General features: G+C 28.1%; 1 protein-coding gene across 2 annotated transcripts in view; it reads left to right on the top strand.

The window, feature by feature from the left end:
- LOC130444946 (transcription factor E2F1-like) overlaps positions 1-13,149 on the top strand; it is a 30,505-nt gene extending 17,356 nt beyond the window's left edge. For both annotated transcript variants that reach the window (XM_056780352.1, XM_056780343.1), the window contains exon 7: positions 2,471-13,149. In XM_056780352.1, coding sequence (XP_056636330.1) covers positions 2,471-2,598 — 128 coding nt within the window. In that variant the 3' untranslated portion in view covers positions 2,599-13,149. The remainder of the gene's footprint in view (positions 1-2,470) is intronic.
- Positions 13,150-14,332: the final 1,183 nt, after the last annotated feature.

Here is a 14,332-nt window from a genome sequence, read left to right as displayed (position 1 = left end):
TTCTACAAGAATTGCCTATAGCCTACATTATTTGTTTTTATAATTTGCTTTTAAATTATATGTTTGTCTATACTGACTTCTGTACAAATTACCAACATCTAAACAAGAGATTTTATCGAGAAACGCCTGTTTTCATGAAATAAAGTAATAAATAAAACTTGAAAACAAAAATGCACAGAGTTAACAACTTTTTTTAATTCCTTCTTCCGCAATTTGTAATGTACCCATTTAAACAGTATGACATATTATCATTCAATTGATTTTTAGCTACTTGTGATAAATTAATCATCTATTGATGATGGTTACATCTTCAATAGGCAAATGAGTAAACCTTGGCATATTAGGGTCCTGTTGGAAAATGAGATTTCCTAGCTGCTGAAGATATGGAGGCGCATTGGTTATGTAATTAGCTGGGTTTAGGTTTCCACTCATGATGAAGATGATTTCAAACCATTACATATTGTACTAAATTTCGTTGGATTTCTCCTTGCATCTGTTTCCAACATCTCAATAATGTTGTAATATTTCGGTTATCGGTTGCCTCTTTCATCCTACTAATACTATGATATTGAAAATACGTTTGTTGGAAAAAATGTTCTCAACTTTAGAACAATTTCCAAAATTGGAGGTTAATTACACACTGACTAATTTAATTATTCAAATTTATTTTTTGTTTATTGTAAATGAAAAACTTCAAATGAATTACTGCCTGTACTTTGTTTCATGAAACGAAAATTTAATAAAATCGTTCAACAAATTCTAGTTGTTCCAATTTTTATTGAAGTTAGTATAGATTTAATACTAAAAAAGGAAGTTATTTTACTAACATAAACTTCTTTTGATCATAATTTTTGTTTAATTTGATTTAATTTATTGTAAACGTATCAATATTTCACAGTACTTCCTTTTGTGAGTATTTTGTAAAATAACTTTTTTACTATAATTTCCACTAACAGAAGGGACTAACTCTCCTTTTCAGCACAATCAGTAATTGCGTTCCTGAGCTCTATCTGTGACTTGTGTCACTTTTAAATTCACATCACAGGCAGAGTTCTAGCTACGCGGCTACTAAACACTTCGCTTGGGTTGCTTGGATATCATTAACATTTGTTATTAACAATTTTTCAGGTAACTTACTTGCTTACTTAATCCTGAAGCGGTTCTACCTTTTTCGGGTGGGTCTTTTGTCTTATTTCTTATCGGTATGTCAATATGGGTATGGCTACTTTTTTATATATTTGTTTTTTGTTTGTTTTGATATTTCCTTAATGGCTATAAACTGTGTCTTAATTGTGTTGTATAATATCCCGGCTGTTCTAGTTCCCACGTTTATTTTTTGTTCCAATCTTCTATCTTCTGTTAGTGTCATGATAAGGTATTGAAAGCTTTTGATCTGCTCTATATTTTATTTATCTTCTCCTTTCGGCTTATCATCATCGTCTTGTACTCTTGGTTGTCTCATCTACTGCCATTATTACTATGTCATCTGAGTATAGTATTTCCCGATATTTTAATGTCTCCCATTTTCCAATGCCCGATTTTATACTATTTTATTTGTCTTTTTGTTTTTTTCCTTCATCTAACACTATGGTAAATAATAATGGGCTTAATATACATCCTTGCTTTACTCTTCTTGTTTCGAACCTATTTGCCTAACTCTTGACATAGTTTTTCGTCTGTTAAAGCCTTTACTCCGTTTATTAGTTTTTTTCTATACCTCTGTTATTTAGGATTTTCCATATACCATTCCTATTGACGATTTCAAAATTTTTCTATATAATATAAACATACACCGATTCAATACTACGCTTAATAATAATTATTTGTAACTTGTTATTAATTAATATTGTGCTTTGGGCCACTGCTTTACTCTTATAATGTGCTGCATCCCATGAGGGCTGCTGTAACTAGCGTAGCACCATGGGATTCAGCTCACTATTTGAGCTACCGACATCTAACTCTGCTGTAATTGTTGCTTTATGGTATATTTAGCCTTTTAAGCTTAAAGGGGCTGGGTGTTAATCAAATGATATCACTGTATTATACTATTAACCAAAATCATTTTACAATGAACACATTTTTTTCTACGACTATACCTAGACTCATTATTTTGATAACCAAGGTAAAGTAGACCAATGGTTGCAGAAACTTTATTTTTTAAAACGGGTAAAATCTGGTTGAATCTACATATTCTATGGTAACAATCTACATAAGATGCTACAAGATCGCACCATGAATTAATTTAAACAAATTGGTTTTAATTTTGATTTTGAATCTCGAAACTCCATTTAATTGAAATTGTCCTCAAAAGTGGTTTGGGAATCAGTTGAATACAGTTTAAATTTATTGTATTTTATCGGGGAATTATGTTTATTATCTGGTAGATTGTAATTGAGTTTTTTTTTTAAGTTTTTACATTGATATTTCACTATACTCACACAGTTTACTTTAATTTTTTTTTCTGTTACAGGTATTACGGATCCTCTGTTGAGCAGTGAGTTGGTCTTATTAGAACCACTTATGCAATCCGAGTACAACTTCAGTTTAGACTCAACGGAAGGTTTAGCGGATCTCTTCGATTATGATTTTCTTTGTTGAAAGATTTTTGCTCACCCATGTACAAATTACACTTAAAAAAAATACCACATCATTCGGAAAGATACGATAGTTATATATCTTGAATAATTGTTTGGCTTATTGTTACAAAATCGTCACAAGAAGTGGCCTTAGAAATGTTCCTTGTAGTACTCCAATGTTTAGATGTTTTTTTTTGTTTTGGTTGGATTTTAGTGAGTTTTTTGAAATTTTGGACAATATTTAAACAGGGTAATTGTTTTAGGAGTTGGTAAATGGACGTTGTTAAATTTTACAAGTGTTGTTTGTTCCATTTGAATAATTTTATGACAACAATCAAATAATTTTCGAATTTCGTGGTATAAAATTTTTTCGATAGTTACCAGAAATGTTTATTAAATTTATTTCAGTCTTGTTTGCTTCCTTTTCATTGTTATATGAATATAACTTTCATGTCTTTCTGAAGGGTGTTACAAAATAATTACTTTTAGTAATATCGAATAGGTAAATTCACAGAGTCCACATGTCATTTGATATTTTTTCACATTTTTTGGCATACAATATTTTTCCATCTTGAGGTTTAAAACGTTCAGAACCTTCGAAAAAGAACAGAACATGTTTTTTGTGCAATTTTTAATATTTCATCATGTTCTGTAATGATTTCCATTTGAGGAATGGTTTTACTCATAACATAAACTAATTTCTATTACAAATCTACATATGTTTCATATTTGATGAAGGTAACTTCATTTTATGTAGTTTTGTTTTCAAAATTTCTCAAAATGCTATACAAATTTTTAGCTTTTAAACTTACCTTTAGATTAATTAAAACCTCAAGTAATTTTGACTTACATTTTAATAGTAAATTGATAACTGACCTGACAAAGTGAGGAAAAGCAGTTCATCGATCCTAATTACCAAATTTTAATGTTTTAAATATCAATTTTTGTAATTTTAAAGGGTTTTATTAAATTTCCAAATTTCCAAATAAATTTCAAAGTAACAAAGTAAGTAAAAGTATTTAATTGATTTTGATTGTTAAAAATTTCATTGTTTAAAATAACCCTTCATGAAATTCAATATTATTCCACGTCACGCTAGCGAAAAATTTAGTGCATCATCACTAAGTAGAGTCGGATCAATCATAAATTGTTAAAATAATTTTTTTTATTCTGTATTGATATTTTGGTGTTGTTTTCATACATACAATTTGAAAAAAAATCAGAATTTATGAGGATTATAAATTAATTATAGTATTTTCAAAAACACTAGTTGCGGATTTACAAATTAGCCACCTGTAGACTTTTAATCTTTTGCTGCCTCTACTGATTTTTGAAATTCAATACCTTAGTTCACAATTGTACAAATTGCATTTTTTATAAAAAAATCTCAACTTTATAATTTGAAAATTGACAGTACATGTTAAATCCTTAATTATTTTCAACACAAGGAACTGTTTTTTTAAGAACAATTTTATGAAATAAAAGATAAAAGTAGCTTTGAAAGTGTACGCATTCCTGAACTAATTCCGATACTAAATCATTAGGTACAATTTTTCAAGGAACCTACTTTTTAATGGTAACAACTCAACTCAAACATAAGAAGTGAAAATTTCAAGCAAAATTATTTCTTACATATCTTACCGTCAAGTAACTCTACACAAAATATTTTCACAAATTATTGTCTTCAAAAGTACACTAACCTAATCTATCCTTCTATAACTATAAACCTAAAAAAAATTACTAAAACAAGACGAAAATTAACGCACTGTTAAAATATTCTGAGTTACAGTGCCTAAAATGGTTAAGATATGTAGTAGGATGTTATTTCAAACGTGAAATTGTGTGAAATTATATAGTGGTATGAAAGAAGTTAAAACATTTTTATTTTGCTTGAAGTTTTTCTTGTAACTTTTTCAAACGAATTTTTAGTATTAGTTTTTAAGAATCACTTTAACATATAAATTATTATCTTACTATGTACACATAAACAGTGAGAAAAAGTAGTTTTTTGATTCCGATAGATAAAATATTAATTTTGTCAAGCATCCTTGGAATTATTACCATATTAGTAGTATTACCACGATTTTTAAACTAGTGTATATCAAAAGTTTGGATTTTTTTGAACGTTTTAACCCTTTGACAAATTTCACTAACCAAAAAGTCTTCACGTTCTGTGGTATATATATATTTTCAAATATTTATTTACGATATGTTTTTTGTTAATTTTACTGTTATTTCGCGTATCAATATGCTTAATTTTATGTATATAAACAAAACGGTGCGATTTGTTTTCAACATCTTCTGGCTATAGTTTTAACGGACATTACAGGACTGATTTGGCGTGCCGGTGCGTCACTATTAGTGATGGAAATATTTTCCAGTGATGAGACTTACTTTTTTTTCTAGAGGAAAAAATGGACAATTGTACGAGGTAGTTCGTTTATCTTTTATGAATTGATTGGTGCTACGTCTAAATTTTTTTTCTACGTAAACCTATGAGGGGAAACAAGGATATTTTATAAAATAAACTGGATTGCTAAAATGTCGGAAAAATTCGCCGATTTATAACTACGAATTTGTACAGGGTTATTACTAACTGAAATTACCTACCCGAATTTAAATCTGATAGTTGTAACATCAGAATACGTATTTAATATTTTTTTTTTTCATTTTAACGAATTTATATTGGTTAAAATATTCAATTTATAACATACAGTGAGTGTGTCCAGTAGCATTTATTCGAATAAAATTTAAATCGAAATAACTAAAAATGGTTTCATATTTTGTAGAATTTTTATACTGCAAATATTCTACTTATTTTAGTAATATCAAATTGTCCCCATCTACTTCGATAACCAAATAAAATTATTTCTGAACGACCAGTGGAATATTTCATATGATGATCATTGTATATATTACAGTTGAAAACCATTTTCAGTTAATTTTAGTTTTGACTAGGGAAAATTAGTTCTCATAAACCCTTTCAGTTAAAACTAGTTTTTACTAATCAAACTATAGTTAACTACATCTTTTTATTGGGTAGTGAAAACTAGTGTCAATTTAAATAAAATTTTGGAGTCTTTCTCTTTTCGCAGTGTTACTGAAAAATCATCCACCAGCTCAGGTGACTGGCAAGATTTCGTTAGATGCTTCTGGAAAAAATCTTGTGATTCTAATCTAATTTGTACAAAAAAAATAATATGCCACGAAAGTTTATTTTAAAAATTCTGACTTTTTAGTTTTCTACTAGAATAAAATTTTAAAACAATAAATTTTTCAACTGGAAACATTAGTTGCCATTAGTAGGATTCTTTAATGAAAGCTATTTTCAACTAAAAATTTTATTTCCTAGAGAAAAATGTGAAAAACTAGCTTTAGCGCCTAGGGTAAGGTCAATACTAGTTTTGACTAGTAAAAACAAGTTTAACGGAAACTAATCTTTCTTTGTCAAAACTAGAATTAACTGAAAACGGATTTCAACTGTAATATATATTTTGTATTTGAGTAAAGTCCTGGAATTGTGGACAAACATTTAAATCAATCAAAAATTCATGAATCGTATTGAACACACTGTTTACACTACCACTACACCATACTTTACCACCTTACCAATTGTGCACTACAGTATGGTGTGAGCCTTGGTTCTATTCTTCAACAACGTTCCCCATCGTCTCACATTCATTTTTTGTGAACTTGATCGGTACAATTGACATGGGGTCTGCCTTTTTTTCTGCCACTGTATGTTTTGGTATTCATCATTCTCTTTGACCAATCGAATGATGTTTGTGGATTCTCCAGTCTTTTTCGTTCGTAGCATATTTCCATACTTCTCACATAGATGTTTACCGATTTTTTTGTTCGAGATTTCCTTATTTCTTAGACAGTAGTCAGGGTTTTGTTAAGTGGTGTCTAATAAAGTTATTTCTCTATAGTATGGCCTTATCTCCTTTAATGTATTGGGCAAATTATTTCTTTGTACCACTCATTGACATAACCTCTGTTTTCCACATTTCTTTAATTCGTGTATCGCTGTTTCTTCAAACTCAATTAGTTCTCCCACTATTGCATCTTCTCCATGCGATTTGTTTTTTTTTTAATTTCCACCATACACTACACTAACACTGACAGTACAAGTGTTGGTGTAGTGGTAGTATAAATAGTATGTTCTGTATGAATATAACCAATGGTTCCAGAAATTCCAATTTAGTTATTCATGAATGGTATTTCATAAAATTACATCACCAATTTCCAGTAAAATACAGAATTAACGAATGTTTTAACCAACTTCCATTTCGAAAGGATTTTAGAAGAAATTTAATCCTGTGAAGATCTTTTTTGGGGTTTTCGTGTGAATTCACTGGTTCATCTGATTATAATATGTGAGTAGAGTAGTGTCCAAATGATGTAAAATAAATTTGGTTTTTATAACATATGTAATTGGATTTTTAAAAATCTAAAGCTTTCTTAACTGGTAAAAACCTCATACTATAACTACTACTATCTCCAATATTACTTTTAACTTAGATTTCAATGTGTGACAAGAGATTTGCACAAATTTGTTTATTTTTTCAATAATATTTTAAGAAAAAAATTCCTATATACACTTAAATGTAGGTTATATAATTTTTAGTAACATTTATTCCCGATTTTGGGATCTTAAATTATAAAACACCCCGAATAAGATTTCCATACGAGTAAAATATGGAAATAAACTTGCAATTTCATTGACTTTTGATGCTCTCAGAAAGTCTTCGACAGTTTCACTCCTTTTTTTGAAAATTGCAATCCCATTAAGGGCAAGCCCCTTTTGACACATTGACATTTGATACCTAAAAGCAAACCGGATAATAATTTCTTGTAGTTTGAGTTAAACAAATTACAGTATGAGCTGCAGACCATTTCTCGAAATTTTGAGATCTACTAATAGTAACTTATATTGCTCGATATACTTTTAGTTTGAAATAATTATTAATGTGTTCATTTTATTGCATTAATTTTCGAATTTTATTTATAGTTAGAAAAGTAATGTTTGGAAATTAAAAAAAATATGCTTAAACGACTTCTTCATTTATTATTTTCTTTTCAATATCGATTTCTAAATGCTTTTCGTAACAGGCTTTCGATTTTACTGTTGCTTTTTTTATTGCTCCCACAATTTTTTCTGGAACTCCATCTTCTATATCGATATCTGTTTATCAATAACTTTGTTTCCCACTATTTGCTTCTATTTTTTTATTTGTACACTTATAAAAATTTAAGCTATAAGGACAATTTTTTTCGTATAGGTTTCATTTAATTGACATTTGCTTGAATTTTTCAAACACTGCTTTTTAACTACATAATGCTCTAGATTTCACGTCTTTACTCTTTATAACTAATTTTTGTGCGTATATAAATTTATTTTTTCTTTTTTTCTAGACAAAAAAATTAAATAAAACCAAAATTTTCAATAATATAGAAAAAAAATAATAAAAAACACTTCATTTTTGTGGTTTTACAGAATATATTTTATTAACATCCTTAATATTTACAATTTATTTAACCTTTTCATAACTTAAGCATGTTTAATTTTTATATTCTTGATGATTTTTAATAAACATTTAGTTAACTAAATTTTTTGTGCAATTCTTTTGAAACACACTGTATTTTCCAAAACTTATGTAACTGCCTGAGCATGTATAATATATCAAATGTATTTATTTGTATACCAAAAAATTTGGTGGATTCCTAATTTATTTTTAATTTTTTTTTTTTGGTGAGTAGTAAATCTTATAAAAGCAAAACAGTCTCGATATCGATATTTAAACATTCAAACACATTGTAACTTATTCTCAAATTATTATATATTAATGAAAACTGTCTGTACAAAATCATTTCTAGCAGTATTTTTTATAAATAATCATTTTAATATAAAAGAAGAAATTTGTAAAATGTACCTAAAATTTTTTTGTCAAAATTTGAAGATATTAAATTGAAAAATTTTATTAAAAAATAACGACTTTTATTTATTTCAACAATTTTATTTAAACTTTTATTGTGATCCAGTCTTATCTAATAAAATGTCTTTGGAGGAAAAGGACCAAAAAGAAAATAGTCATCAAGTCCTCGTTACACAAAACTTTCAAATGGGAATTTCTCTAAAAAATAATTTTTCACTTAGACCTCTTTTTATACGTTTTTCTTGATGAATTTTCTCGATTTTAGGCCTCTTCTCATTGACAATTAGTTTTTGGGGAAACATAAAAGAGTAAGTGTACATAATGATGTAAATTGCCCACTAATTTATGATTTGGAGCGTATGCACGGTCGAATGCACAAAATACAAAAACGCCAGGTCATTTATGTATTTTTTATTGAATTATTATCGAACAAGAACTTGTTAATAATACTAATTAAAGAATCTAATTTAAAAATATATTATTGATCAAATTTTATTTACAATATTTGTATGTTTAATCTAATGTATTAATTTCTATGTATTTTTTATAAATCACTTTCTGGAAATTCATTATGGTGAATGTAGGTATTATTTGATAGTAGAAACTTTAAATAAAACACGATAAATGCAAAAAAAATAAACAATTGTTATGGAATTATATAATAAAGTATGTAATAGGAAAAAATAGGAAGTACAAATGTAACAACCAGGAGGGCAACTATTCTAAGCTGTTTTATTTAGAGTTCTCTTCCCTTTTTAGTCAACACCAATTTGTAGTGCTTTTTTGGTATAGAAAACATATATTAAGTCATATCCAATGGCCAGCTAATAACAAATAGTTGATGTTTTTAACAGCCTCAAAGATTTCCTCCTCTATTTTCTGCACCTATCCATTCAAAAGCTAGATAAATTAGTTTTGCTGCCCTATCATGTGTTACCCGACTTCTCATTTTATTGTGAATCCAGTAAAAGCGTTGAAAGTTCTGACAGTGGTAGTAAATGTCACTAGTGCCCTAAAAATTTTTATTGCAACTTCCGCAAATTTACAGGTATCTCTCAATCTTCGCCACCACATGATTATTGCTTCCCCACACAAATTGTGTGGAACAAATTACTTGCTTGTCTCTGGAATCAATCCATTTCACTTGAAGTACATCTGAACACGTGTGATTTTCTGTTTCGCATATGAAGCTTTTTGCTTCAAGCATCTCAACAGGATTTAGTTTACAACCTTGTGCTGATCTATCAAGAAGATTAGCTCGTAACTGACTTGGTACCAAATTCATTTCTACTTCTAAATTTCGTTAAAACTGCCTTCTCTTCTGCAGTTTGCCATGGAGATGATGAAAGATTCTCATTGATAATTGCTTCCAACTTATTGAAATTTGTGATTATTGTATGAATATGAATAATTGTCTTTATCAGTTCTATCATTTTGTCTATTGTTACCCAGAAAATATCAACTTTCAAAGAGTTTCCCATCATTAGATATCATTTTAACATTAGAAAAATTTTTATACATAATGATTGATATAGTTATTTAAAAGCTCAAATACATAATAATGAAAGTGATATCAAAATCAGTTAACATTAAAAATAATTTTTTTTTAAATTTTATAAAAGCCAAAACGTTGGCTTTGGGCAAATTTCCGGGCATTTACCCATTGTATAAATGTCCAGCTCATTGGGTATTTGCCCGGCTTACATCACTTGGTGTACAAAAAAAGCTAATAGAAAATTAACAAAAAAACATGAAAGTTTGAAAATTACACTAATTTAAAACAGCTTAAACTCCAAGAGAACTAGTAATAACACTTCCTTTTCAGAGGTATTAACGAGAAGAATCAAAAAGCAACTAATAAAATATAGTTATTTGGAAAAATAAATTCTTATTGCAGCTAAAATAGAATAATACAAATCTTATTTTCTCAATTGATTTGATACTAACTGAAAACTCAATACTGAAATTAGAACATTCAGTACAAATCTAGCTACACTAGCACTATTTTATTTTGAAAAAGTATTTCAAATGACATTAAAGTTTCGTATATTGATATTCTGATTAATTTTATATGCATTTTAGGAAATAAATGTACAGTTCGAATTCATGTTTTTGAGAAATAAAGAGGGTATTTTATCCTTTAGGAAATAGATTCCCAATTTATTAAAACATTTTACTTCAAAATATTTATCAGCATATTGACATATATAGGGTGTAAAATTGAATTTCTGTTTCCGTTTTTAACTCTGACGAATCTGAGTTATTTGTTTTTGCATTTAATTCATTAAAATACCTATGAAGGTATTCTAAAATGTGTATACACCTCAGGAATAATTTGTTTTTCAATCTCTTGACAAATTATAGTACCATAAAGTATTTACAAATAATTGCAAATACACGTTTAATTTTTGAGAGTTTTAGATTTTTTTGTTAAGAAACTGAAAAAGAAGTGATATGCGTGAAGACTAACCATCATATATTAATTAATTTTAAATTTACTGCAAATACTACTCGTTGGGTCGACTGCGATTACTAACTACTTCTAGTCGATTTCTTTTTTATTAATATAAAAGTTTTACATAATAAATTATGTATGTATATAATATATGTATGTTTATGCTAAATAAAGCTTTAAATACATATATATGATTTTATAAAACATTTTTATTGCAGAATTTCAGAATGTTATGGAAAACGCTTATTGTATATATATATTTTTAGTAATACCAAGTTTTTGGGTAAAATAGGTTTAATATAATTTTTTTAGTTTTTAAATTTTGTTGTATAGGGGATTTTTTCAATAATCTGAAGCCGGAAGTAAGGACAACGCACATTCAAATACGTTTGTATGAATGGATTACGATACCTGAGTTAAATTTATGTTATGTTAATATGCCAAATTATAAAATTGGTATCCATATATAAATTTTGTGATGATTTTTCTTGATTTTAATTATTCTTTAATTGAATTTTTTTTGAAATAGATAAAATCTCGATATTTTTCTTTATTTTCTCATTTCTTAGACCTATTGTTATGTTTATGTTTATAAATGTTCTTGATTTTAGGTGTCTTCTGTTTTAAAATTAGTATTAAATATATTTATATATTTTGATAAAGACTTAGACAAAAGTCGAAACGTCAATTTTTATCTTTCAAAAATTATAAAAAAAAAACTAATTTTAAAACAGAAGAGACCTAAAATCAAGAACATTTAGAAGCATAAATCTTAATATTTCGACATACTTTAGTCTTAACAAAGTAGGTCGGATTTTATCTATTTTTGAAAGAAATTTCATTTAAGGGGGAAACCTAAAATTAAGACAAATCATCATAAAAAATATATAAAAAGGTCAATCATGAAGAAAATTATAGCCATATATTGATCAGACTCTAATTGAAAATGCTGTAAATCTTATGATATCCAAATTATTTTGTTAATAATCTTTTGTATGTTAATAATTCGTCAATATTTTACTAAACCTGTCTAACTATGTAACTTTTACAGTTTACAATCGTAAATGTTGTCATTACTTTCTAGTTGGCTTTCTGTTTGCCTTGCTTGTTTGAAAGAGTGGACTCTGTGTGTCATTTTTTTCATTATTTCTTGTGTGTTTATATTTGTTATAATAACACAAAAAGATTCTAGATTTTTTACGATTTAGTGGATAAAAATGAACATTACAGACCAAAGTGCCTATTTATTTGGTCTTAATATTTTACACCAATTTCGTAAATGTTTTCATATAATTTATTCTGAATCTATTGAATTCAATACATAGTGTCTCTTGAATTACATTTCTTGAACTTATAGAAATTGTTTATGAATCATTCTACACCCAAATAAAAAAAATTAGCTCATTGATGAAATTAGTAGTTATTATTCAATTCTAAGGTTAATAAATAAGATTTTCATTTAATGGTTTTATTGTCACCAATAATTATGTCAAACTAGTTATTTTGAAATGTTTCCAACAAGTTTTGTTGCCAACACTGTTTGCACTAAATGGATAATCAACATTTCTATTGGCAGCTTATCAAATTTGGTATAACAATCCTTAAAAATATGTCAAGAAACGTTTCAATTCTAATTTTCTTTTTTGTGGAAGTTTTGTTTTAATAAAACTGACCAATATTCATCTTGACAACTCTGTTTCATTGACACTAAAGAAAATATCAAGTTTAATAGTCTTTAGCGTTAATTTAAATACATAAATATTGTTCCTAGGATTTTTTACGGATGGGAGATTCATATTTCATACTGTTGCAAATTTTAACTAAAATTTTAACAAATACTAAAAAATCTAGATGCATAATTTTGAAAAATTTTACATTGATAACATATTTCATTCATTTAGGAGACACTCTGTATTAATAATCTAACATATTGAAAATTCAGTTTTTTTTTGGTAAATTCGTAGTCAAAATAATAATTTTTAGTTACACTGTGTATAAAATCATATTTAAATAGAATATTTTATTCTTACTGTTATTTTTAAATTTATATTCATATCAGGTTTTTGCTAAATATATTTCAATCTTGATATTTGAATATTGAAACATACAGTATTTTATTTCCTTTTTTCAAATTTTGTTCGTACGTATACTTACAGCAATTCTGCGTACCTCAGCTACACAATTTATACTTTAGTGGGTGAGATACACTCGTGAGCAAAGAAATCGACTCTAGCAAAAAATCTGTAGCTTCTAATTTTTTCTAATTATATCATCTCAAAGCCATTACTTTTTACTTTACAATAAATGGTCCTTGTTGTTAGTTGTTATAGAATTATTTTTATGGTAAAGAAAAAATACCAACCGTAAAGGAATATTACACAATGAAAAGGGATTTTAAATAACAGTAAAGAAAATATTGCTCCCTCCCCTGGCCCTAATAACAGCTTCCAATCGGTTTTTCATGAATCGATGATATCTCATTTTTTAATGAGCGCCCTATTGAGGTCCGATTTTGTGGCTGATGCAGGATTTCTTGCCGGAACTTTCCTCCCATAAATGCTCGATAGAATTTAAGTCTGGAGTATGCGCCAATCCAATTCGACATCCTGTAAATACTGCCGTTTGTGGACGGGCATTGTCCTGCATTAGGATGAAGTTATCGCTGATGAAACTCGCGTAGAGCACGAGGTTAGCCTCTAAAATTTCTTCTACGTATCGGTTCGTCGTTAATCCTCTCGCTCCATCGCCAGTTTCAATAAAAACCAACTCTGTTTTTGCTTCCATAGTCCAACGTCCGCCCAAACTATCCAGGAACCTCCTTCAAAAGCCATATTATCTTTTATGCAACACTATGCGAATCTTTCTCTAGGTCTTCTTTAGATTCGTCTTCTTCAATCGTTACCATCCATGCACACTTTGCTTTCTCGTCGTCAGTCCAACTAATGCGTTCTCAAATCGTAGACGAGCTAGTGTTAATTTGAGGCTGGTCTTTTTGACTTAAGGTTAAGTTCTTCTTACTCTCCACCCACTTATGACCTCTTTTTGGACTCGAACACCAGTGAGGACCCGATTGATGAGAAAGTATTAACTCTTTGTTACTCTGTTATTAATTTTTTTATAATTTTTCTTCTTTTATTTACGGTAATTAATATTGCAAGCTAAATACAGGGATTGAAGAAACCGTCTTTATACCTGCGCTTAATGCGCCTTCCTATATAATCTGTGAGCTAGAATAACCACCATATATAGTATGTTATCTGTATGTTCCTCATGTTTAGGAAAAATTTTGTAACGAGGTTAGGTACATTATTCTTGTTTCTCTGGTAACTTGGCCTTTGCTTCTATAATTATGCAGTTATCGA

The sequence above is a fragment of the Diorhabda sublineata genome, chromosome 1 (genome assembly GCF_026230105.1).
Source record: "Diorhabda sublineata isolate icDioSubl1.1 chromosome 1, icDioSubl1.1, whole genome shotgun sequence".
NCBI lineage: Eukaryota > Metazoa > Arthropoda > Insecta > Coleoptera > Chrysomelidae > Diorhabda > Diorhabda sublineata.
This window is presented reverse-complemented; position numbering and strand designations above follow the sequence as displayed.